Genomic DNA, 25,121 nt, shown 5'->3' with positions numbered 1-25,121 from the left:
TCACACACACATGCACACAGAATGAGGAGAGTAAGTGGGCTAAACCAGGTGAAGGCTATATAAAGAATTAGATGGGAAGAAAAAAAGAGTTATGGCAGAAAGAGGGAGAGAAAGAAAGAGACTCAATTTTACAGGATAGTTCAACACTGGGATCTATGGATCCATATGCATTATGTGAGTGATCGGCGTGAGCGAGACAGTGAGGGGTGGGGGGTGGAGAGTGGCGGGGACTTGGAGAGGCGAGGCGCATCAGAGAGATGAAGGGAGAGAGAGAGAGCGACTCTCAGGGAAACCGCTGCAGTGTATTGTTAGGCAGCACGCGCACAGAAGAGGGAGACAGTGAGAGAATCCCCCATTTTAGCTCCACAATATTACAGCAGTGCAGTGATCTCTCCACAACAATGACAACAATGGCAGCACCGTATTTCAAGCTTCCCTGCAATTGATCCTCTGATGGTAACTCAATACGCTCTACACACAAACAGTCATCCAATTTCGGTCTGTCATCACACCAGTGTTTATGCTCCCCTTTTGTCCCCTTTTTTGATAGGAATAATCAAATCAATTGTCCGATCAAAGTCCTACAAATCATGGCGACAAATATATTGACCACTTTTGTCACCTTGGGAATTTCTAAGGACTAAAACAGTATCAGTGATTCAAAATGCTGGGAGGTAGAGGATGCAGTATTGCATATATTACAGTCATGATAATAATGGGCCACTTCTTTATTTAGTCCTAATCTGTTTCCCCAGGGCAGACTGACTTACTAACAGGATATCTTCTAAGACACTGCACCGGGGCGAGCGAGAGAGAGAGTGGGAGAGAGAGACGGAGAGAGAGAAAGAGAGAGGGCAGGAGGAGGAGGAGAGTGAGAGGGAAAAAAAAGAGGGAGGGGGGTGGGTGTGAAGAAGCGCGAGAGAGAGAGAGAGAGAGGGAGACTGATCAAGCAAATAGAGGAGGGAGGGATAGAGAAAAAGGGAGGGCACAGGAGAGAGAGAGACACGCCGGACGGAGACACGCTGGAGAGAGAAACTGAGCGATCTACCAGAGAGAGGGAGAATGCGCGGTGTCCGGGTTACGCTTCCACGCTTGTTTCCAGGGCCTTTGTGAATACACCATGGGATGCATCGGCTCCAGGACACTCAGTAAGACCGGCTTCTCTTTTCCTGTCCTTCCTATCCGGCGCATGGCTAGGTCTGGGAGGGAGGCTGGTGGCGAGATAGGGAGAGCAGTAAGGGGGGGGTCCTGCGGAAGAGAGAGAGAGAGAGAGAGAAAGAGCAAAAGAGAGAGAGAAAGAGGTATGGGTGGACCAGGGCAGGTTTTGTATGGAAGAGCATGCATGCGGGGGTGCATCAACCAGGCTGCTGCTGCCACTGAGCGCAGCGTCTGTGTGTGTGTGTGTGTGTGTGTGTGTGTGTGTGTGTGTGTGTGGGGGGGGGGGGGGGGGGGGGGGGGGGGGGGGGGGGGGGAGACTGTGAATGCACAGGCTTCAGAACAATCTCTGTGCATATGAGATGATGACAAGATGTCACAGGCAGTGTGTGTGTGTGTGTGTTTGTGTGTGTGTGTGTGTGTGTTATATGTACCGCGGATGCTGCTGCTGTGTGTGTGTGTGTGTGGCAGGGATGAAGGCGGTGGTTTGCATCCCCTCCTCCCCCCTTTCGTTGATATATGATGCTGTTTGGCAGTGGCTGTATGTATGTGTGTGTGTGCAGGATAAAGGCTAGAGAGGGATGGAGCGGAGGAGGGAAGATTGAAAAGCTGAGGTGGTGCTATGATGATGATGTTGTGGGTCGGCATCGCGATGGGAAACCAGGAAGAACAAAAGGAGGAGACAAGGGCAAGGAGAGGCGACGCTGGCCGGGGGTATTACCGGGGCAGTTAGATCCACTGTTGTGCATGAATGGAGAGGGGGTGGAAGACAGCATCAAACACATGCTTCATTTTTTTTATTGCGGGGGGGAGAGGTGGAGGGGGAGCTGGGTGGAGGGGGGTGGACATGGAGACAGAAAGAGAGGGAGGGGCTTTAGGTAGAGGGGCTTGTGGGATTGTGTGGAGAATTCCCGCTAGGACCGTCCTGGTGTAAAGAATTCCACACACTGAATGTCCGGACAACTCGTAACCTCGCCTATGCAGACAAGCAGGCAAGGGGAGAGGAAACGGAGAGAGGAGACGGGAGAGGGAGAGCGACAGCGTGAGAGGGGGATGGGAAATGACAGAAATAAGACATTAATGCCTGTTATAAATAACGGCATTGGTTTTAGGTAATCAACAAAACAAATTGATATGTAGCGTTTACATGTGGGAAAGACCACACTCGGAACCCCCCACACACACACACACACACACACACACACACTCACACATCTAAGTGTGTAAATTGAGGGTGCCCTCTTAAATAGCAAAAAAAAATCTTAAATTATGCAGCTCAGCGTGAAATATTCATAAGCCACTTAGCGTACCATACGCACCAATCAGTATTTATGTATGTTCTGTGTGGTCACACTAAAGAGGGGCCAGAGCTTAGGGGTCAGTTAATGTCAGAATCCCCTTACAGACAAGGTCACCCCTATGGCAACGTAAGGACCTGTTCTCTGAGTAGATAGCAACGAGGGAAAGAAACACACGGTAGTTTCTACATGAGCACAATACGGTGAATCTTTACAGGGGAAGAGCAGAGTGGCGTGTATTCTGAATACAAGGAGAAACATGGCCACTGCTTGAGCTCAGCTACAATTATCAGGATGTCTGATTACAGGTGTGTGTGTGTGTGTGTGTGTGTGTGTGAAGTGTCTCTGTGTGTGTGTGCACGTGTCTGTGTGTGTGCCTGTGTTTGTGTATCACATTAACAGCCATGACACAATGAGAGAGCTATGATTTAATCTTTCTACATAAACACCATAACATAAACAGCTATTTAACAGAACATATCTAGCTGTGACATTGAGGGGGATTAACATTGTGTGTTATCTCTTATAGGTCTTATTGTATTATAAATGTCATAAAGAAGTTATGAAGCCAGCTGATATTATCTCATTGAAATTGTAACGTTATAATTTCTGATCAGCCACGTCCGAGACAGGAGGCCATAATGAAGTCCATCTGCGAGGTCCGTCCACCTGCCCCCGCGGAACGTTTTTCCATCAATTTGACACGGCCCGAATGCCCTTTAACACCATCGATATGCTTCCGCATGGACCTGTAAACAACCACTTATTGACACGAACGCTGTCCGGTGAGAAGTGTATGCTAGCTAAAAGGCTTGAGTGCCAGTCCGTCTTCTGCTGTCGCTGAACTCGAGCTGGTGTCTCAAGGCGTGGTTGTGTTTATCCTGGGTGAGAATGGCATTCGCTTGCGTTATCGATTGTCTCTCCCTCGGTCAGCACAGCTGCAGGCACCGGCTGCCGACCAGCAAGAGCAGGGTGGAAAAGCCGGATAACGCGGCGGCTGGGTGGGCTAATATATGAACGGCACACGGGAGTAGCGTCGGACGCGTCTCCCTGCCCTCTGTTAATAACACCGGCTCCGTGTCACGTCTGACAAGAGCTGGCTCGGTAGTCACGAACACATGAGGCCGCTGTTTTTGTATTACAGGAACAACAACCTACAACAGCCCTCTGTCGTGGTCGTATATGTAGTCAGACCTATGTAAAACCGAAGACCTCTCCCTGTCCTCACATCACGGAGCCCCATGAGAAACACGCCTCACTGTGATTGGTGACACTAGAGCCTGGAGGATATCTTTGATGCCTTTGCTTGTTACATTTTATTAGACTATTAAATCTATTTGATCATGGAATGGGCCTAATACGTATCCATGGTAATGTATTCGATTTTTAAAAGTGAAGGGTGATGTATATATCTCTATATAGATATATATTTCTGGATTAAAGATAGTCATTGCAAATCATGATTATCAACAACAACAAAATACTAAATGCTAGGGGAGCTTGGTGTTTACGATTTTAAAGCAGTTTCCCACTCGGATAAAAGCCAGGGTTTAGTTTCTCGCTAAATAGGTTACAACAAAGATCAGGTAAGTTCATAGTGAAAACATTCATCACATTATAAATGAGGACATGTAGTAAATCGAATGGAGACAATGTGGGGTTCCAGAGGTCGACTTTAGAAATAACTGAGGGACATGACAATATTTCCCACCTCCCTTCTCTCTCTTCCCCCTTCTTATCTCATCCAACTCCCCGTCTCCCTATCTCCTCTCTACATATTTGTTATCCTTTTTCCTATCCCTCTGTCTTTCTGCCATTGTATTCTCATGTCTCTCTCTCTCTCTCTCTCTCTCTCTCTCTCTCTCTCTCTCTCTCTCTCTCTCTCTCTCTCGCGCTCTCTGTCTCTCTTCACGATTTCTTTCTGTTGATGGGCTTGGCATGGGGCTGCTGCTGACACACTGTTGAGTGAAGAGGCACTATGAGCCAATTCTATTAATGCACTCTTTGAGGGTGTGTGTGCGTGTGTGCGTGTGTGTGTGTGTGTGTGTGTGTGTGTGTGTGTTACTCTACTGTTTCTGATATTGCATTACAGAGAGCAATCCCTTGAATTCAAATTGTTAATGTCATCAAAATGACCACCAATAGTTAATATTCATTCAGCAAAACTCATACAAACAGAAGATGGATAGCTGACTGTGTACTGACAGGGCGCACATGTACACAGATATAACTACAACTAGAAAGATCATCTATTCTGTAACAACCTACCTCAGAGACTTCCGACGTGTGGACTTATAAAATGTCATCTCTAGCTTCTAAAATGTTCTGCAAGGTAAATCTTATAGATATGTAAAAAATGCAGGATATTAATGACTGGCATGACTGTCAGTTATGTCACTTAGACAACCAGAAGAGTACCCCTATACCATCTATGGTTTTGTGTGTGTGTGTGTGTGTGTGTGTGTGTGTGTGTGTGTGTGTGTGTGTGTGAGAGAGAGAGTGCGTCCATGTGTGTGTGGGTGTGTATGTGTGTGTGTCTAATGACTGAGTTATAGAAAGTTATAATAACTATGTAGTAAAAACAAAATGGCCTCTTAGTGCATATGGCAGCGTGTGTGTGCTTCAAGCTCGCCCCATGTGAGTGACTGACAGAGCACTTGTGCAGTGTGTGGTTGTTGATAAATGAGAGGCAGTGTAAATGCAAGGGTGGCAAACACTGTGAGTCAGCTTTACAGTGAGCTGGGGAACCGACACACAATGTTGGTGAAAATGTTTGTGTGTGTGTGTGTGTATGCTTAACCTTTTGACTAGCACTTATTAGCAAAACAAAAAGTCTTGCTCTCTCTCTCTCTCTCTCTCTCTCTCTCTCTCTCTCTCTCTCTCTCTCTCTCTCTCTCTCTCTCTCTCTCTCTCTCTCTCTCACACACACACACACACACACCGCTCTTTGCAAGTAAAATAGAAAAACGAAATCTTGCTTTCATAACACTCCCCCTCACAAGTACACTCATCTAACACCTTCCTCTTAAAGAGCTGCCATAATTGTTGTTATCTGCCAATCACAAATATACTGAATAAAAGCTTTAAAGCTTTATTTTCATGGGATTTTGCCTTCAAAGACAGGGCAGTGAAGAGAGACAAAAAAGTTGGTTGAAGAAGACAAGAGATTGACGCGTAGCTTCGGATCTAACATGAGCCGCTTCAAAGCATATAACCCACATCATGGTTAGCCTACCAGCCTAAAGCCCCCCCCCCCGCCCCAGTTTCTTTCTTATTTGGTCTGAGGAGTCGTAGCCACAATTATCATACAGTCACAATAATCATTAGCTTGAGTTCGTTCTGGTGTAGGCCAGGCAGTCGGGCCTCCCAGCTGGCTGCCGGGTTTCCAAGACAAGGATGCATCTTTCTAGCAAACACTGCAGTGGGCACACTGCTGCTGTAACCTACTTAGCATCAGAGCATCAGGGTCTGAACCTGCGCTGGATGAATACAGCTGCCAGTTTTTAATGGCTCACCAGATTAATGATGTCACCTCCTTCCAGGACCAGGGCTTGTAGGGCAGGATCACAAGACACTGATACGGCGCCGGGAATGTTGTGTGGGTGTACTGTACACATGCCTGTGTGTTTGCATGTGCATCGTGTGCTCGGACATACTCCTCCATCCTCCAACCCTCCCCTCCACGGACCCCTCCCTCCCCTCAGCTTTCACAGAACTCCTCTTTTACCAGCTGGGTTCTGGTGCTCAGCTGTGGTCTTGCCCAACTGAGAGGCTCATAAGTATCCCAGCATCTGCACACCCACACCCACACACAAACACACCAACACATAGCCACCAGTAGTGCTGCTCACCCCCCCCCCCCATGGTAGCAACCAGCCCGAGCGCAGCTGTCCCTCAGTAAACAGGCAGCCCTGGCGTATGACGCGGCGGGCTGCAGGGGATTGACAGTGAGGGAGAGACGGATGAGGCCCGGCATTCTGCGCCTCTGTTGGCGCCCATCATGCCTCCAACGCTGGAGCAGAGTGGGTGGATGGGGAGCGGGGGGCATTTTTACACGACCATGCAGCCGCTGCAGATCCGCCATCGTTCGTTACGCACAGCCTCCCACCCATTCTACATCTCTCTCTGTCTCCCTCTCCTCTCCTCCCCGCTCCTCACTCCTTCTCCTCCACTGAGCTGAGCCTGGCTCCCACATGGCTGCAGGGGGGGATCCAGCGCCGTACCGCTGTGTGTGTGTGTGTGTGTGTGTGTGTGTGTGTGTGTGTGCCTGTGCATATGTGTGTGTGTATATGTGTATCTGTGTGTGTGTGCTTGTGCGTATGTGTGTGTTTTTGTGTGTATGTGTGTTGCGGAGGAGGATGAAGAGTGCCAGGGGACAGAGAGCTGGCTCAGAGCGGCGGTCATGTGCTCTGTTGTTGTTGCCGTATCTCCACCAAGGGATCCAGCATCCTCAGGAGCAGATTTACTTACCATGGGATGTGAGTCCGAGAGTGTAGAAATACAGGGTGTGGACGGCCAAGAAGCTCTGAATTACATTGGGGAGCATCCGCTTCCACAATCCTCCACCGTGGAATCCTCCTTCCTAATACAACATGCTCTGAAGTTCTGGTTTGAGGCTGTGTGTGTTTCTTGAAGACAATAGGAGACGAAATGCTAAAATATATACCACTTGTAGCTTTTCCCAAAACGACATTTCCATAAATTATACAAGACTTTGAGTCTGACCCAGTTCTGTGTTGATGCCCAAAGGCTTCCTTGCGTCTTTGGAAGTGCGGTTGTGAGCTCGGGAACCCTGCATCGGTGCCTTATAGGAAGAGTGATGGCTGCTCAAATGCTAATTGGCCTAAGGTTGCGTAATGAGAGAGAGGGAAAGGGAAAGAGACAGTCAAAGGCAGAGGAGCAAAGACAGCAAAAAGAAGAAAGCAAGAGAGTCAGAGATCGAGAACATGCAGGCAGAGAGAGAGAGAGAGAGAGAGAGAGAGGGAGAGAGAGCGTGATTCTATGTGACATTGCTCTTCTGGGTGCACACACATATATCGGCTGTGGTGTGGACATTCGCAGGTGTACGTGTTCTCAGGGTGGTTTCCAAGTCGATCTCGTACACAGATTTTTGCTGTGTATGAACTCTTGGACCCCTTCTCTTCCTGAAGACTGTTGAATACAGGTGTCAATCTGGGAAAGAGCTTTAGCTGTGCTGTGCGTGGATCCATCTGAACATCTGAAGGAGCAGCAGACTCCCCCAGTGTCAACAGTGCTTAAGGAACGTAGCAGGTTTCCTTGTCGACACCGTAAACAAACCAACAGCGAACCCTTCTGCTGTCTCCACCCCTCCTTGTTGACGTGATGCCTCAGGACAGAGCCCAAGGAAGGGTTATGAATCTAGTTACGAGTGTCCAACCAAGAAGGCAGCGAGGAGCTGATTGTCTGCGAATGACTGGGTCAGTGGGTTAGAGGGCCCTGATGGGATGATGGAAACCCAGCACCGGATGTCTCTGTGTCACGGCCCTGTGACACAGTGGCTGCCGTGGAACAGAGCTCATTCACCTATAGCAGCCCAGTTGGTTAGTTGAGTAGGGAAACCGTCCGGATCTTTTGGGGAAAACGTGAGGGTTGATCGGAATGTATTCTAAATGCTGCATGGGCGAGGAAATGGAATGCAGCTCAACTGAAATTGCCTAATAACAATGTCATGGTTTCCAGAGATTGTACAAGGATTCCCCGCCCAACCAATATGGCTTCTGGGTGAACACAGGATATTACTCATCATTAGTTAAATACACAGCTCCAAAAAAATCACAGTGTGCGCTCACAGGAAGGCATACACAAAGACACACATACACGTGAAAACCAGTGCAGACATGCGGGCACACACACACACACATACACACACACACATTCCGAGTGACACAGGGCGCTGGAGTGCACCCCCCCAGAGAGGAACCTGCAGGCAGCAGAGATAGTGCGAGGAGGCATCAGGAGACCACTGCCGTGTTTAAACTCCATTACAAGCGCAGTCCCCCCTAATTAAACTAATATTTTAATTAGGATTTGGACAGCCAGGAAGAGGGGGAGGTGGGATATTAACATTCATTAATCCTAAAGAGACCATGTCCGTCAGGTGGCCCCTGCACCATACACCCAGTCTATAAGGCCGTGGATCACTGCATTGCTCCTTGGCTATTTTGGACAGTGAGGCAAGATAGATTGAAGAATTAATTTGTTGCGTAAATGTCATGGAACTGAATTAAAATTAGCATTGTTTTTCTCTCTCCCGCCCTCTCTCTCCAACTCTCCCTCCATCTCTCGCTCTCTGTCTTTTGTCTCCCAGCGGCAGACGGTGTGCCGGTCCAGAAGGATGGGGAGCAGGTAAGTCTTCCCCATGTCGTACCCTTTTTGTCCCTCGACGGCTCCTGTGGTAAATGACTCGCCACTGCGGCCTCTAGGGGGGCGACCCCGGCCGCCCGCCTCAGACCGCTGTCCCAGGAAGGTACCACACGACCTGCTGCTTCTGGGAAGACAGATTGTCTCCCTCAGCTAATAGCTGCTCGCCCTCTCCAAGTGCTAGCGCTCCATGCTACTAGCGTAATAGTCCCCTATATAGGCTGACACTCTCCGTGTCGCTATACTTCCACTACATTGGTGAGACGGTAAGATGTAGCTGGAAGTATCGTTGCTGCTGCCATCTCTGCTGCTTGTCTGTGCGACAGAGCTACGCTATGGGCTGAGATTGAGTATAATGTCAGATCGATATCTTGACATCCCTTGGCCTCTCGTATGCTTTTATCCCTTTGATTCTCTCTACCATTCATCTTCTTGAATGCTTCTTTTCAACTGCCCTTTCCTCTCATTCTCGTCGTTGTGTCTCTTCTCTTTACTTTTTTTCTCCTTTCTTCTCCTCCTATATTCTCTTTACTCTCCTCTCCTCCTATCTTTTCTTCTCTCATCTCTTATCTCCACTCCTCTCTTCTCTTCTCCTCTCTCCTTCCTTCTCATCTCTCCTGGGAACAGAGAGTTATTTGGAGACACACGTCTCCACAAGTGGGAAAATAAGTAATTTGGTCTCAAATGAAGAAAACTCTTTACTTTTCTCCCAGAAGCACTGTAGAATCCATTATTTATTTAACCATTGTTCCCTATAATGCCCGTCATTGGCTTGGAGGAAATCTGTAACACACACACACAGGCAAACACACACACACACACACACACACACAAACACACACACACACACACATACACACAAAACACATATTCACACCACACCACACACAAACACACTCGCACACACACACACACTCACACACACACACACACACAAACACACACACACTCACACACACACACACACACAAACACACACACACCCAAACACACATTCAAATCACACCACAAACAAACACACATACACATTCACGCCACACCACACACATCAGCGATGCCAGAGCACATTGCAAGCCCTACTTCAACAGGCATTAGCTGCACCACTCCAGCTCTAAATGTCTCATTAAATGGACCCAGAGATACAGAGAATACAAGGGATGCGAGATTGTAGGGCAACGATAACAATAAAAGCATACAGCCATTAGAGAATATACAGATACATATGCAATATGTAGCAGACGGCAGCTGAAAGGGCTTATGCTATTGTTTACATTGTGGTGAGAGTGCACTCAGGCTAAATGCTCGGCGGTAGAATCAGTACAACGGAAGTCATTTTAGGAAATTATGTTGGCAAATTAGTGACGCCAAGAGAGATGCTTATGATGGTTTAATGACCCAGACCAGTACAATAGTCCTTTAGGGAAACACATAATACAACCCAGCAAAAGAACACGTTTCTCAATAATCTCATTATACACCACACTGTAAGAAAAGCCTTACAGTGTGGTGTATAATGTTGACCCTATAATGTTGATCTTTATTTGAGTTTGGATCCTATATCTGCCGTATGAGCGGTTGAGAGGTTATGGAAGTTATTAGCATTGGTCCGCTGGCAGACCCTTAGTCTGTTTAGCTAAAGTCCAACTGAGAGACGGTGAGACATAGATTACCTCTTATCTACCCTGTCGCAGGCATTCTCCCCATACATACAAGAATGCAGTCTGGATGTGCTCTCACACACATACACACACACACACACACACACACACACACACACACACACACACACACACACACACACACACACAGAGTTTGGGACTAGCTTACAGGGTCTTAGCCACGGATGGAGCCTGGGTGGGGTCGGCAGGGAGGAGAGAAACCTGCTCATCCACAAAGTTTTTTCGCTCTGCTGCACACGTCTTAGAAACGATAGACTGATCCATTGTTCCATCCCTCCCCTTCTCCCTCCCTTGTTCTGGCTCCGGGACGCCTCCCTTCCATCTTTTTTCCTTGGAAATCCTGTTGCCCTGCATTGTTCTCTCATTCTCCTCCATTGTCTCTCTTTACCTCCATCTTTCTACTTATGTCTCTCTCTCTATGTCTCTCTCTCGCTGTCTCTCTTTCTCGGTCTCTCTATGTCTCTCTCTCTCTCTTTCTCTCTCTCTCTATGTCTCTCTCTCTCTCTCTCTATGTCTCCCTCTCTATGTCCATCTCTGTTTCCTTCTCTATGTCCCTCTCTATGTCTCTCCCTCTGTCTCTCTCCCTGTCTCTCTTTCTCTCTTTCTCTATGTGTGTGTGTGTGTCTCTCTCTCTCTCTCTCTCTCTCTCTATGTCTCTCTCTTTCTCTAAGTCCCTCTCTATGTCTCTCTCTCTCTATGTCTCTCTCTCTCTCTCTCTATGGCTCTCTCTCTGTCTGGCATGTGTGGTTTGCTACCCCTCTCCACTCTCTCCCCACACTGACCCTGCTCGTCCTTCCCTCTCTCCTCTCCCCTCCTCTCTCTCTCTCCATCATGCACGTCATCGATATCCTCTGTCGTTCCCACTCTTCTCTTACTCTGTCTTGCTCCCTCCTCTCCTTCTTTCCCCATCCCTCTCTCCTCCTATTTTTCTTCCTCAGCATGGACGTTCAGAATTTTCATGGGAAGGAATCAATGTAAGTGTTGTGATTACCATTCCTTCATCCTATACTTTTTTGACCCTCCTCCTATCATTATCGTTTATCTTGCACGCTTTAAGTTCACTCACCCCCCAAGAATTGACTCTCTGCCCTCACACCTCCCTCACCTTCTCTTTCAGACTCAATGGTACGGCCCCTTTTAATAATTGAAGTGAGCAGATACAGATACTAGTCCATTTTTGGATATAGGCGCAGGTCTCAAAACGACTTCCTAATCGCGTGCCAATTTGCAGGTTTTATTAAATCGTAGCTTTTCTGAGATTCTTGTTGTATTGTTTGTTTGATTGCTTGGTTGTACATATCACCCAACAACTTATTAATCCTCCATCTACGTCACCTCTCAACTCACCCTCTCTCTCACTCTCTCTTTAACTCTCACTGTCTGGTGTGTCATGATGTGCACTGTCCACACAACTCGTCCACACACACTCCCTCCTCCTCCTCCTCCTCCTCCTACTCCTCCTCCTCCTCCTCCCCCTCCTCTTCTGTCCTTCTCCTCTCTGTTTCCCCCCTCCCTGCTCTAGCTGTCTATGGAAGACACCACATCCATCTTGCCACGGCTGAAGAGGAACTCAAACGCCTATGGGATCGGAGCTCTGGCTAAGTCCTCTCTGACAGGTGTGTCAGGTGTGTGTCTGTTGCTGTGAACTGGTAAACGGTCCCCATGTTGGCCCCTGCCTCAACCTCTGCCCTCCCTCCCCGTGGTGAGGCTTGAGTCAACATGGCACCCAAACATGGGTTCCCCTGAATCATCCCCCCTCACCCCCCCTCACCCCCCTGCTACGATATCCCTCGTCAATGGCTGCCATTGATGCTAACGGCAATTGATTCAGCCAACACACACACACACACACACACACACACACACACACACACACACACACACACATAAAATACACTACCCACAATTCATCTTCACATGTCTTGTTGCTTAGAAAGAGGCGAGGGGTGAGACGAAGGTGTCGTTTTTATGTAGTTTTTTACGTGGTTGTGTAAGTGGATGTGACAACAAGAACAAAGTTTAACGCGTCTGTTGTGATGCTGTGGTCTCCACGTGTCTTTGCAGTCTGGTAGCTGTCTTCATCTGTGTGCCCTGAAGTGTTTAATCAGAGTGCTGTGTCTGGGTTTTGTAGTGTTCCTTGTTGTGCAGTGTAGTTGCAGTGGCAGGTGTTGTGGTACAGTCCGTGATGTAGTGCAGTTGTCGCAGTGTGTGCGTATACTACAGATGTGCCCTAGAATGTATTCTTATTTTATTATTTGCATAAATGCAATTTTTCATACACTGCCATCCAAAAGACTCAAATAGCAAAGGGTTTAAAGAAGGTGTGCCGTCATTGCAGGATTATATCAGCCAGCATCAGCTTTCTTGGCAGGTTTGATTCTTTCCTTCAAAATAAAAGTACACAATGTAGCTGCTGTAGAAGCAGAGTTTTCTGATATGCGGCAAGGAGAAACAGAGGAGAAACTGCTTAGCCAGTGCAGCCAAGGAGGAGTGTGGAAGCCAGCGCACAGGCAACCATTCTCCTCATTAATCAATACATGGGACCACCTCACCCCAATTACCCTCCTCCTATATTCTTTGACGCTCCTCTAGCCATATCAGACACCCCCGGTCTCCAACCCATCCCCACCCCCGGCGGCGGGGGGTTTCATTAAGCATACATGTGTCTCCAGCCCCGTCATCTAACCATCCACTCCTCCACCATGCTCTTTAGGAGGTTAGTTTAGATACGGCCACGCCCCCACGTTCTCATTAGGGGCCTTCACAGGTCTCTGCACACCCAGACAAGATATGCTATTCACTTAGATGCTCTATCTCCATCATCATAAACCATTTACATCATCCTCCTCCTCCTCCTCCTCCTCTTCCTCCTCCTCCTCCTCCTCTCCCTTCTTCACACTTCACCCTATCCACACGTGACTCTCCTACACCGCCACAGCCCTCCTACACCGCCCCGCCCTTCTCCATTTCTTAAGGTTTTAATCCTTCCCTCATTCCCTCACTCTTCCTAGTCCTTCAGTTCTCTCGCTCTTCTATTTGATAACTTTCCATCTGTTTTCCTCTGTTCTTCTCATCTTCCTCTCTTCTCCTCCCCTGTCCTCGTACTCTCTTCTCCTCCTCTCTCCTCCTCCTTCTCCTCTCTCCTCCTCCTCTCTCCTCCTCCTCTCTTCACCTCTCTCATCCTCTCAACTCATCTCTTCACCTCTCTCCTCCTCTCTCCTACTCCTCCTCTCTTCACCTCCTGCTCCTCTCTTGTCCTATTTCTCTCTTCCCCTGCTCTATACCCCTGCTCCTCTATCCTCCTCCTCCTCCTCCTCTCTTGTCCTCCCCCTCCTCTGTACCCCTGCTCCTCTCTCCTCCTCTTCCCCAGGCGTGAGTCGCTCCATGAAGGAGAGGGTGACGAAGCCCACGGCCATGGCCCAGGGCCGCGTGGCCCACATGATCGAGTGGCAGAACTGGGGCATGCAGACGGTGGGCGCCGGGGGCGTGCCCATCCCCCGCATCACCACCCAGGAGCGGGAGAATGAGCGGCGGCTGGAGAACGACGCCTACAGCGACCTTAGCGATGGCGAGAAGGAGGCGAGATTTGCTGCAGGTCAGAGTCCTGAGACACAACATACACACAACCCTCACACACACACACACTCGCACTTCTTATTTGTTAAACCCCGGGTCGGCCAACCAGGTCACCTCACCTCCCGGGATAAATGATCATGACTTTCAGCCAGTGGATTTATAGCCACAGCCATGACGTCTTCACCGGAGCTCTTGCGGTTGTGCCCTGCCTCCAGGCATCCTGCAGCAGTTTGCCATCTCGCAGGCCACCCTGATGGCGTGGACGTCCATGGACGGAGAGAGCCTGCGCTCGGGCTCCAACCAGGGCAGCGTGGCCCACCTGAGCGAGGTCAACCAGGAAAGCATCACCAGCCGAGGTACGTCTGGGGAACCAGGCCACTGGGGAGGGGGGGGGGGGGATTCAGCTCATACAGCTGCACTGGAAAGGTTGCAGCTGAAGGTAGAACTGCTGAATAAAAACCACTGTGAATAGTTTTGGAGAGTTGAGGAGAGTTGTAGGTTTGTTTCTAAGTATTCTCGCAGTGGAGGCCTCCTTGTCAGGGAGAGTTTGCGTTGAAAGACCAATCATGGGCCGGATGCTTGGAACACTTAGAGTCTCATCAGTCTGACTCCACACAGTCACATGGTGAGGTAGTGCTCTATGCAACATGGTGACGTGCTGCTCTATGTAACGTGGTGACGTGCTTCTCTATGTAACATGGTGACGTAGTGCTCTATGTAACATGGTGACGTGCTGCTCTATGTAACATGGTGACGTGCTTCTCTATGTAACATGGTGACGTAGTGCTCTATGTAACATGGTGACGTAGTGCTCTATGTAACATGGTACTCTATTTAACATGGTGATGTAGTGCTCTATGTAACATGGTGACGTGCTGCTCTATGTAACATGGTGACGTAGTGCTCTATGTAACATGGTGATGTAGTGCTCTATGTAACATGGTGACGTAGTGCTCTATGTAACATGGTGACTTAGTGCTCTATGTAACATGGTGCTCTATGTATCATGGTGACGTGCTGCTCTATGTAACATGGTGACGTAGTGCTCTATGTAACATGGTGCTCTATGTAACATGGTGACGTGGTGCTCTATGTAACATGGTGACGTGGTGCTCTATGTAACATGGTGACGTGGTGCTCTATGTAACATGGTGATGTGGAGCTCTATGTAACATGGTGACGTGGTGCTCTATGTAACATGGTGCTCTATGTAACATGGTGACGTGCTGCTCTATGTAACATGGTGATGTGGAGCTCTATGTAACATGGTGACGTAGTGCTCTATGTAACATGGTGACGTAGTACTCTATGTAACATGGTGACGTAGCGCTCAATGTAATATGGTGACGTAGTGCTCTATGTAACATGGTGACGTGGTGCTCTATGTAACATGGTGATGTGGAGCTGTATGTAACATGGTGACGTAGCGCTCTATGTAACATGGTGACGTGCTGCTCTATGTAACATGGTGCTCTATGTAACATGGTGACGTAGTGCTCTATGTATCAGACGTTCTGGACGAGTCACATGGTTACTTAGGGCCAATGGATGAAGAGGCTGAGACTTGTCTCTAGGTTACATGACGTCAGGCCCATCCATCGTTCCAACTCCGCGGTAAACGTTTAATGAGCTCATGTTGAAGGGCAGACACGGCTGTGTGTCCTTTTGCTTGGTCAGGAAGATGTCTAGTTGCATTTATTCTTTCTCTGCCTGCAGGGATAACAGTGCTCAACCAAAACGCTCTATATATATATATTTATTTATATGTATAGGGTCATTTCTGGCCACCTTATTTTGCTGCACATGTTGTGAACGAGTGTTCACTGCCACAGATGAAAGCGTTTATCTTGCTTTGTAATGTTTTCTTCTTTGATGGGATGTGTTGAATCTCATGACCTGAAAAATCTTTAAAACAAACTGATATTAATACAAATCCCAGCTCTGAGATGATGTGAAACAAAATCCCCTCCCCCTTCGCTTTGCATAACGGACAGAAACGTCTGAAACAGAGAGGGTCAAATGTCATGTTGCCACGAGATGAAACCTCTGTGGGACGCTACAGTGTGAGTGTTGCCAAAGCGTTTCCCCGTCTGATCGTAGCCCACCTTGGAGAGCAGCTGTCAGATCACATACTCAACAGTTTGTAGGGTTGATGTGCTACAGCTCTGGCCGGTGTGAGGTCGGGTCCCAGGCCAGCACCCCCCCTCACCCTGCAGACCGCGGCCCTGGACAGGGCACAGGATGGAGTCACACTCTCTGTTTGGGTCTTTTGATGGGTTTTCTATCATTCCTAATTTGCAAGGTATAATATATACTATCTACAAATCGTTTGGGAGATTTCTTTGTTTGGTAGAAGTCAATCAGAAGCAGTAAAGGTAGCAGTAGCAGTCATATAACTAATTGCACTCATGTAAAGTGAAAGCGACTTTAACTTAAAGACCTGGCTAAAACTCCTCCAGACCAGATACTGCACCACTCCTCGGCAGACGTGTGGCCCCACACCTACGTCTCCCAGGGCCTGTACTGCCTCTCCTCCTCCGACGCCTGGGAGCCAATCAACAACGAGCCCTCCGGCGTGGCCTCTCCGGCCGCCGGCTCCTACGTCATGGGGGGCGGGACCGAGGGCTTTGACGGACAGACGGCCTCCCAGTACCTGTCCCAGCAGCAGCAGCCTCAGCAGCAGCAGCCTCAGCCGCAGCAGCAGCAGCTCAGCCTCCAGCAGCAGAGTCAGCTCCATCAGCTGCAGCAGATCCAACAGATCCAGCACTACCAGCACCAGCAGCTCCTGCAGTATCAGCAGCAGCAGGTCAGTGGACTGCAGGGCTGGACAAAAGATAAATGATGCTAATAAAGCAAAAGTCATCACATCATAGATCATGCATCTCGTTTGAGTAATTAAGCAAGCTGTTGGTGTTTAGAGTCTGTAAGGGCGAACAAAGCTGTGATCCGATTGGATCCGCTTGGAGAGGTCAGTGACCAAAGGGACAAAGTGGAGATTGTTTGAGGTTAGAGTGCACCGGCAAGGAGGAGGATTCAAGCTCTCCGCCACGCTTGGGGTAGGATCAACGCCAGGCTGGGCTTTCATGCTTAACTTATGAATACATTGAAGTATTTATAAGTTAAGCCCGACTTTATAAGTCAAGCCCGAATAGATAGACTGCAGGTGCTATGTGAGGTTGGCCTTGGATTGTTATCGATTATTATTATTATTATTAGAAATAAAATGATAAAAAAAGAAAAAACACAATAACAGTCTCAGGTGGTTCATAACGTTATTATTAATTTCTTTATTCGATTTTACAAAGCCTCTCAAAGGGTCGAGAAAAACACATTTAATTAAACACCGGCAGGCAGGGAGCAGCGAGAGATGGGACACAGAGGAAGATGTAATTAAAAGGAACAAGAAAGCAGGGACAGAGCTCTGTTGCGCTCTTCGTGTTCAGGGAAAGACTATCTGTGATCCCCCAAAGATAGGCGCCTCCCCTCAGTGCGGTCCATTAGACCAGGGGACGGCCGCTTTGTGGAACCGAGAGGACAACACCCGTCCAGTTTTAACACGTTCCACATGTCCTGCCTCCTCTCATCACGGTCAAACCCCGTCCCCCCGGCCCAGTCCCTGGAGCAGCGGCTGCACAGCGCCAACCACTCGCTACAGGCCACCCCCAACAGCACCATCCACAGCCTGGCCCCGGCCAGCTACCCGCCGCTGGTGGACCTGTGGAACGGGGCGCAGACCGAGGCCTACCAGGTGGAGGGCGGGAGCTACCTGGGCGTGAGCGCCGTGGTGGAGCCCAGCATGGGGGTCGTCATGGGCGACGACGTGATCGGCACGGAACACTCCCCGCTGCTGGAGCAACAGGAGGAGGAGGAGTTTAAGGTGACCTGATGGGAGACAGCATTTTCCTGTATTATATCATATTAGTGATGTAAATAAAAAAGGCAGTTCATAAAGGTACTTTTTGGAATAAAAACAATCTTATATTCTGTATGAGAGGGAAAGATTATTTATATTTTTAATTTTATTGTCTGCACACTCATCTGCCCTGGTTCTGGCCCTGATAGGATGTGTGTGTGACAGAGTGGAACTCGCTGTCTCCACGGTGACCGGGCGGTGATTGAATTCATGGCTGTATTATTATAAATACAGTATATTATATTAATCTACATTATAATATATAAGGATAAGGGTAGCCTATATTTTGTGTCAAGTTGAATGCAGATGCTGACAGGGACGGATTTGTCATCCTATTTTGAAATGTGAGTTAAATGGTGGGACTGTCACCGTTTAGAGAGTCGCTTCGCTTTTGGCCTAAATATAGATCTGATTTTTTTATGAAGTGTTTAGACCACGTCAGAACCAATAGGGCATCATTGAGCCGCATATATTAAAAAATATATCTTCTGCTATTCGATCAGTAGGGGATTGGTTTGGCCTGACGAATCAGATTAGACTATGCAAAATCGTAGTCATGGACAACCCTAGTATAAATAGATGTTCATAAGTTGGAAAAAATGCCTATCAAACATTAAATTAACAGCTCTCTCCCTCTCTCTTTCCCTCTCCCTCTCCCCCCCTCCCTCTCTCTCTCTCTCTCTCTCTCTCTCTCTCTCTCTCTCTCTCTCTCTCTCTCTCTCTCTCTCTCTCGCTGTCTCTCTCTCTCTCTCTGTCCCCCCCCCACTCTCTCTCTCTCTCTCTCTCTCTCTCTCTCGCTGTCTCTCTCTCTCCCTCTCTGTCCCCCTCTCTCTCTCTCTCAGGAGGAGGAGGTGACCTTGTGCATCGAGTCAGAGACAGCCACGCTAACTCCTCCCACAAGACCAGGAGACGTCTCCTCCGGCGGCAGTAGTCCGGGGCAACCGCCGGTCGAGCAAATGACGGAGCGGAAGGCGTCGGACGTCAGCCCCGGCTACGCTCAGACTCTGGAGGAGAAGAGCGAGGGGCAGCAGGAGGGCTCCTCCCCCTCCATGTCCGCTAACTGAGTACCACGCTGCTCTGGGGGAGGGGGGGGGACTCTAACGGACTGACCCTAACGGACTGAACCTAACGGACTGACCCGGGCGTCAGAAAGGGAAGGAGCGCCATGACTCAATACATATTCCCATCATCCATCGGTTCCTTTTCAGGGCTCAGCAACACGCGCTGATCTTTTTGGGGGGTTGTTGTTGTTGTTTTTCCTAATTTTCTGGCCACTCAGACTAATGCTGTCAACGTGGCGAGGCGGTAAGGTGGCCTCCTAGGGACCACTGAGGATGCAACCTAGGACACAAGGAGTCTTCATAAAGCCTTACATCCTGTAGGTCACAGAGGAGACTAGGGGAGGGAGGGGGGAGAGAGAGAATGAGGGGGATCAGAGAGACAAACCTACCAAGAGAGTGATGGTTGATGTGACAACCACCCCAAAACAAAATGGGGGAACAAGGAAACATGCATGCTGTCAACAAAGACACACAACCCGACCTGGTCATCGTCTTGTAACGATAACAATAAATACCTATTGTAAGAATACCTTCAATTAAAACAACACTTTTTAATAAATAACAAAAAGAAAATCACTAAAATCGATGTAAATGTGTATGATATTTATAAATATATATATGTATATATATACTGTATATATATTCATATATATACAAAAACAAAACTTCCCAACAGGAGAGCCTCTCTGTTTACAGCTATCATTAAATATATGATGTATTGCTTAATCAAGTAACAACCGTAAAAGTCCCTACCGTCACTACCGTCGCACCCTGATTACCACGACTACAACGACCAATACTACTACTTCCACCACTACCACTACAGTACAGGTAACTACCCAATAATTGTATTATGGGACAAGATTAGAAAAGTACAAAGCAACAATTCTGACAATTCTGAAACCTAAATTAAAAAAAACACAATTACATTTCTGTGAGTCACAGTTTGGTCCTCTAAAATGCAGCCACTAGCAGGCGTTGCTGCGGACATAGACCCGGGCACATCCCAGGGACCCCCCTGACCTGGGGGCTGCACACACCCAAGGCCCATGAAGAGGATTGTACTGGACCAGAGTGGGCTTCCTCTGACTATGTCTTTCAGTGCACAGGCTTCTTCAGAGTACTATGGAGTACTTGTACAATACGTGGCGGTACAGACTTTGATCCATGGTTTCCTGGACTTAGCCTGGGCTGGGCCTGGGTGGGGGAGTGGTTCTGTGTCTGCCATTGGGGAGCCTTCTTGAACAAAGCGGCTCTGTGGGGGTCATGGATGTGAATGGAGGACAGGGAGAGAATCTCTGCTTTTGCACTGATGCAATCCGGACGGACAGAGGTGGCCTTTGGAACTGCAGGAGAAACAACTGTTGGTAAACGTCTCCACTCCTTCACCTCCAGCACCCAACCCCAAGCTGCTTTGTTCCAATACAGTCGTCGTAGTAACCTGGGGCTGTGGAGCACTATGGAATGTACTATAATAAGGCATAATACACAGTCGTAATCTGTTTTAATCCAAGAGTGTTGTGTCTTAAATGTCTTTCAATGTCTCCTTTGTGAAACGCAAACATGTTTCAGTCAAAGATTGAAAGATTGTTCTACAAATTTGTATAGGTTGTTTAAAATGGGTATACACGCAAACACACATTAACGGACGCACACACACACACACACATACACACACACACACACACACACGCACACAGATAGAAAGAGGAGTTTCTAAATTGTAACCAGCAATAGCCAGATGAAACCCTGGCCATCTGACAGGCTACCGGCAGCTCTGTCATATACAAATGTAAATAGTTACAAAATATATATAAATTGCCTCTCTCACGGTTTCAACTGTTTAGTACAGCCTGATTTCTTTATTTTTCTATCTTCCTACATTGTCCCGTCTTACTTTGGGATTGCACTCCAAAAAGAAAAACTATGGCTGGATTCTTAATTTGCTGTCCATGAACACACACATGAGAGCGGGGAGAGAGGGATGTGGTGCATCGTAAATAGAGCACTTACCAACTGCTCCTAGAGGAGGGCTGGAGTGTTCCGTAGTTACCATAGTAACAAGTCCCCCCCCCCCCCCCCCCCCCCCCCCCACCCACCCCCACACCCCCGGTGTACAGGGATCACTCAGTGTCTGCCATGCAAGTCATTCAGGGAGCTGAACAGAACAGTATAGCAGAACGCCAGAGAGAGAGAGAGGGACAGATAGTAGGGTGTCTTCCTGCCCCCTTGGGACTTCAGGCAACGTATTAACTTCCTTTCCTTTGGAAGAACAAGTGTGTTTCCGCACGGGAGGGGCGAACGCAGCCATCTGATTGGTCGGCCGCGTGCATGACTCACTTATGACTCAGCTTCTTCAACGACAAAATCACTCTGGACATTTTCTGTTGCAGAGCCACGTCTCTGCTCACTCTGATGATTGTGTGACCAACTTTTAAGGTTACAAATATGTACGTTTATTGACTTTATTTCTTGACCGCTTATTTATGCAATGTTATGGGACATTTATTTTTCTACTCAAATGGTTGAAGTTCCCCCCAGTAGGCCTATCAGAAAAATGTGTCCGTTTAAAGCATGCCCATCTTGGTCAGGTTTTGAGCAGTTTTGTCTGAGATACAACTTACTATGTTATTACAAATAAGAGAAAGAACCTTGATGATCCATTGCATTTCCATTCCTATATAACACCACATGCTATCATTATCATAGCCACGACAAACCATGATTATGTAGGGTCAATAGTGGTTTTAAGAAAATAAGAATAAACAAATGAGTGTTGTTGACTCATCAGGATAGTGGCCTGCCCTCCGGCTGAGAAGAGTTAATCCTCAATGTCCCTGGCTGACCTGTAGGCAGACCCTGTGTTCGACTCATGGTGGTGATGCAGTGGTGATAAAGTGGTGGTGATACAGTGGTGATACAGTGGTGATAAAGTGGTGGTGATACAGGGGTGATACAGTGTTGATACAGTGGTGGTGATACAGTGGTGATGCAGTGGTGGTTATACAGTGGTGGTGATTCAGTGGTGATACAGTGTGGTGATACAGTGGTGGTGATACAGTGGTGGTGATACAGTGGTGGTGATACAGTGGTGGTTATACAGGGGTGGTGATACAGTGGTGATACATTGGTTATACAGGGGTGGTGATACAGTGTCGGTGATACAGCGGTGACTCAGTGGTTACACAGTGGTGATGATACAGTGGTGAACAGTGATGGTGATACAGTGGTTATACAGTGGGGATTAAACAGTGGTGATACAGTGTGGTGATACAGTGGCGGTGATACAGTGGTGGTTATACAGTGGGGATTTGACAGTGGTGATACAGTGTGGTGATACAGTGGCGGTGATACAGTGGTGATACGGTGGTTATACAGTGGTGGTTATACAGTGGGGATTTAACAGTGGTGATACAGTGTGGTGATACAGTGGCGGTGATACAGTGGTGATACGGTGGTTATACAGTGGTGGTTATACAGTGGTGGTTATATAGTGGTGGTGATACAGTGGTGATACATTGTATAACTTTGGATAAAAGCGATAAATGAACAAATAGGGAACTGAATATATTTAACTGTCATTACAGTTCAATGTTGATTCAACTATACTCAAATGTTTTTATAGTTGAGTACTTACTATGATAGTGAAATTATAGTCATTACTATCTTTTTTTTTTATTATTTGAATGGCAAATTGTTAAACCAACAACATGAAGCTCAAGTTAAAAGGACTCAAAGCCCGGTGAAAATGGGATGTCTTTACGCACAACGACACATATTTATTTATTTATTGAAGAATGATTTAGGGGAGGAATGATGAACGAGGTGTGTAAAGTCTCTTGGTTTCTTGCAGGCTGTGGTGGGGCCCTATTGGCAGCAGTATCTTCATCTCTTTCAGAGTCATTCCAGGGTCTGGCTCTTCAGACGGAGCTGATGGAGCAGGCTGTTGTTAACGGCAGTCCTATGCTTGCATGATTGATTACGACGCAGCTGTTTTTAAAGATGGTCACTCCTTCAGTTTACCAAAGAAAAGAACCATGCTTATCACAGCAAGAAAACAAGATCAAAAAAATATGCATGAAACTATGAACGATACTGCTTCAAGTGTGGCTCACCTTTCAGTTTTTCTTTTTTTAGATATGATGATATCAACGAGTGATTGAATAACAAGGAGCCAAATGCATTTCTGTGGATGTTGACAGACTATCTCTGTGCTGATGGATTGATTTCCCGCTGAGTTCACATTTTGTATGATTCTACTGCCCCCGTCCGGGACATCCCCTCCAGGACGTCCTGCCCTGGGATACCTGTCGACGCGCAACAATCGTACTGCTTCCGCTCCTCTACTACTTCTTTACTCCCTGTCTTTCTTTCTTTCTGTTCTCTGTCCTCTTATCTCTGTGTGAGGGTTCTTTAATGCCTACTCGTGTCCGTGAGTCCGTTTGCAGTTACCGTCTGCTATCTCGTTGGAAGAATCACTGCCTGGAAATAACCTTTTATTTTTTTTACTGGAACGCATTGACCAAAATGTTTTGAGGTTTGAGGCCAAACCCAGATTAAGCATTAACATATGATGATTTGAAACTGTGTGGCACTGAACCTAAAGTAAATAATGTATAAAAAAAATATGATAATTGATGGATTATGTAATTCACTGTATAAAAATGGATGGATTTAAGTCTTTTAGACTGAAGTGATGACATCAGTGTGAAACATCCATACCTATGCATGCTTGTTGGAAGGTTATCACACGATGGCTCATGGTTTACACCCTGTGTCAACCAATCTCTCTCTCCTCCTCTCCCTTTCTCTCCCTCCTTCTCCTCCCCTCTCTACTTCCTGCACGAGAGATCCTCCTCCCTCTCCTCGGGGCCTGTACCTTTCTTCCTCTCCTCTTTCTCTCCGCTGGGGGAAAGAGCCAATAAATGACCAACAAATCAAATTTCTGCTTTGTACCGCTTCTTCCCTCCCCTCTCCCCGACCGTCCACACATCTGTGATTAATCACGCCCACATACATTTGGCTCTTCTTGGCTCCAAGTGTCTCTGGTGGAGTTGCTGGTGGAGTCGTTTTGGGGGAGGGCTGTCCTGGCTAAACACAGCAATCACTTAGAGGCTGGCAGAGAGGTCTACCTTGCTGCCAGGAAGCTGGACCGCTTGTACTCCCAGGACCAAATATCTCCTCAACACGACCGCTGGCAGGCCGAGGACACAGCCTGCAGAGGGTTCATGTTAAACAACTAATCAGCAGCTCAGTCTTGGGGTGTGGTCTTCCTTATGGGGGACACCCTTCAGAAGTTGGACGGCTACCAAGAATGGACAAACAGCGCGGTGTCCCAGGGTTAAATGTCATTTATCGTATTGTAATGAGGCTGGAGAGGAGAAGCCCCCTTTTATTATTATTACTATTTCTACTATATTACTATATATAAACCATACTATATTATTATGATGTTGAGCATTATTATCATAATGATATGTTGGTAAATAGACCCTACGTGAACCTGTACTTATAACATCCTCCCTGCAGCCATCTTCTTCTCTTGTTGCCTACATGATTTAGGGATATTACTGTAAAAACTAAGGTTGACTCAATCATGGGTGGGTGCACTTTAGTTACTCATAATCTCATGGATAATATATTTATTATAATCATGCACAAAACACAGGGCCACAGTGAAGTCTTATTTATTTATATTGCTTAAAGGTTTTAAAATCCCCTCTAGTAAATGATTGGAATCAGACAGTGTGTAAACTGAAATATTTATTGTTTAAAAATGATTCATTGGTATAATAATTCATGTTCGTATTGCTAATATAAATAATGTTTACACTTATATGTAAACATGAGCTAAAGCTCGTAGTTAAATAATTTAATTTTAAATTAATCTCCAGGGAACATTGAATGCTTGATTGGCAAAACCTGATTTAAGTTTAAGGTTTTCATTCACAATGCATAATTTCCTTACCAACACTACTAACCGATGTGGGCCACTAACTTTGCCACAATGGTACAGTATTCGAGGACAAATGAGCGGACTAATGCAAACAAAGATACA

The 25,121-nt window shown here is 47.3% G+C and overlaps 1 protein-coding gene across 1 annotated transcript; it reads left to right on the top strand.

The window, feature by feature from the left end:
* The first annotated feature begins 1,018 nt into the window (after positions 1–1,018).
* On the top strand, positions 1,019–19,237 carry fam131bb (family with sequence similarity 131 member Bb). Its single transcript, XM_079758204.1, has 9 exons — positions 1,019–1,148; positions 8,782–8,819; positions 11,452–11,487; positions 12,036–12,138; positions 13,884–14,108; positions 14,305–14,445; positions 16,549–16,895; positions 17,703–17,966; positions 18,845–19,237. The coding sequence occupies exons 1-9, from the start codon at positions 1,121–1,123 to the stop codon at positions 19,064–19,066; spliced, it is 1,404 nt and encodes a 467-aa protein (XP_079614330.1). The 5' UTR covers positions 1,019–1,120; the 3' UTR covers positions 19,067–19,237.
* Positions 19,238–25,121: the final 5,884 nt, after the last annotated feature.

Source organism: Pollachius pollachius, assembly GCF_949987615.1.
Source record: "Pollachius pollachius genome assembly, chromosome: 1".
Classification (NCBI taxonomy): Eukaryota; Metazoa; Chordata; class Actinopteri; order Gadiformes; family Gadidae; genus Pollachius; species Pollachius pollachius.
This window is presented reverse-complemented; position numbering and strand designations above follow the sequence as displayed.

Excerpts from the sequence above, each read along its gene's own strand:
- fam131bb (XM_079758204.1), top strand. The coding sequence starts at position 1,121 with ATGGGATGCATCGGCTCCAGGACACTCA. Across the intron at positions 8,820-11,451 it reads TCCAGAAGGATGGGGAGCAG|CATGGACGTTCAGAATTTTC; the intron begins GTAAGTCTTCCC and ends TTTCTTCCTCAG. Across the intron at positions 16,896-17,702 it reads TGCAGTATCAGCAGCAGCAG|TCCCTGGAGCAGCGGCTGCA; the intron begins GTCAGTGGACTG and ends CCCCCGGCCCAG.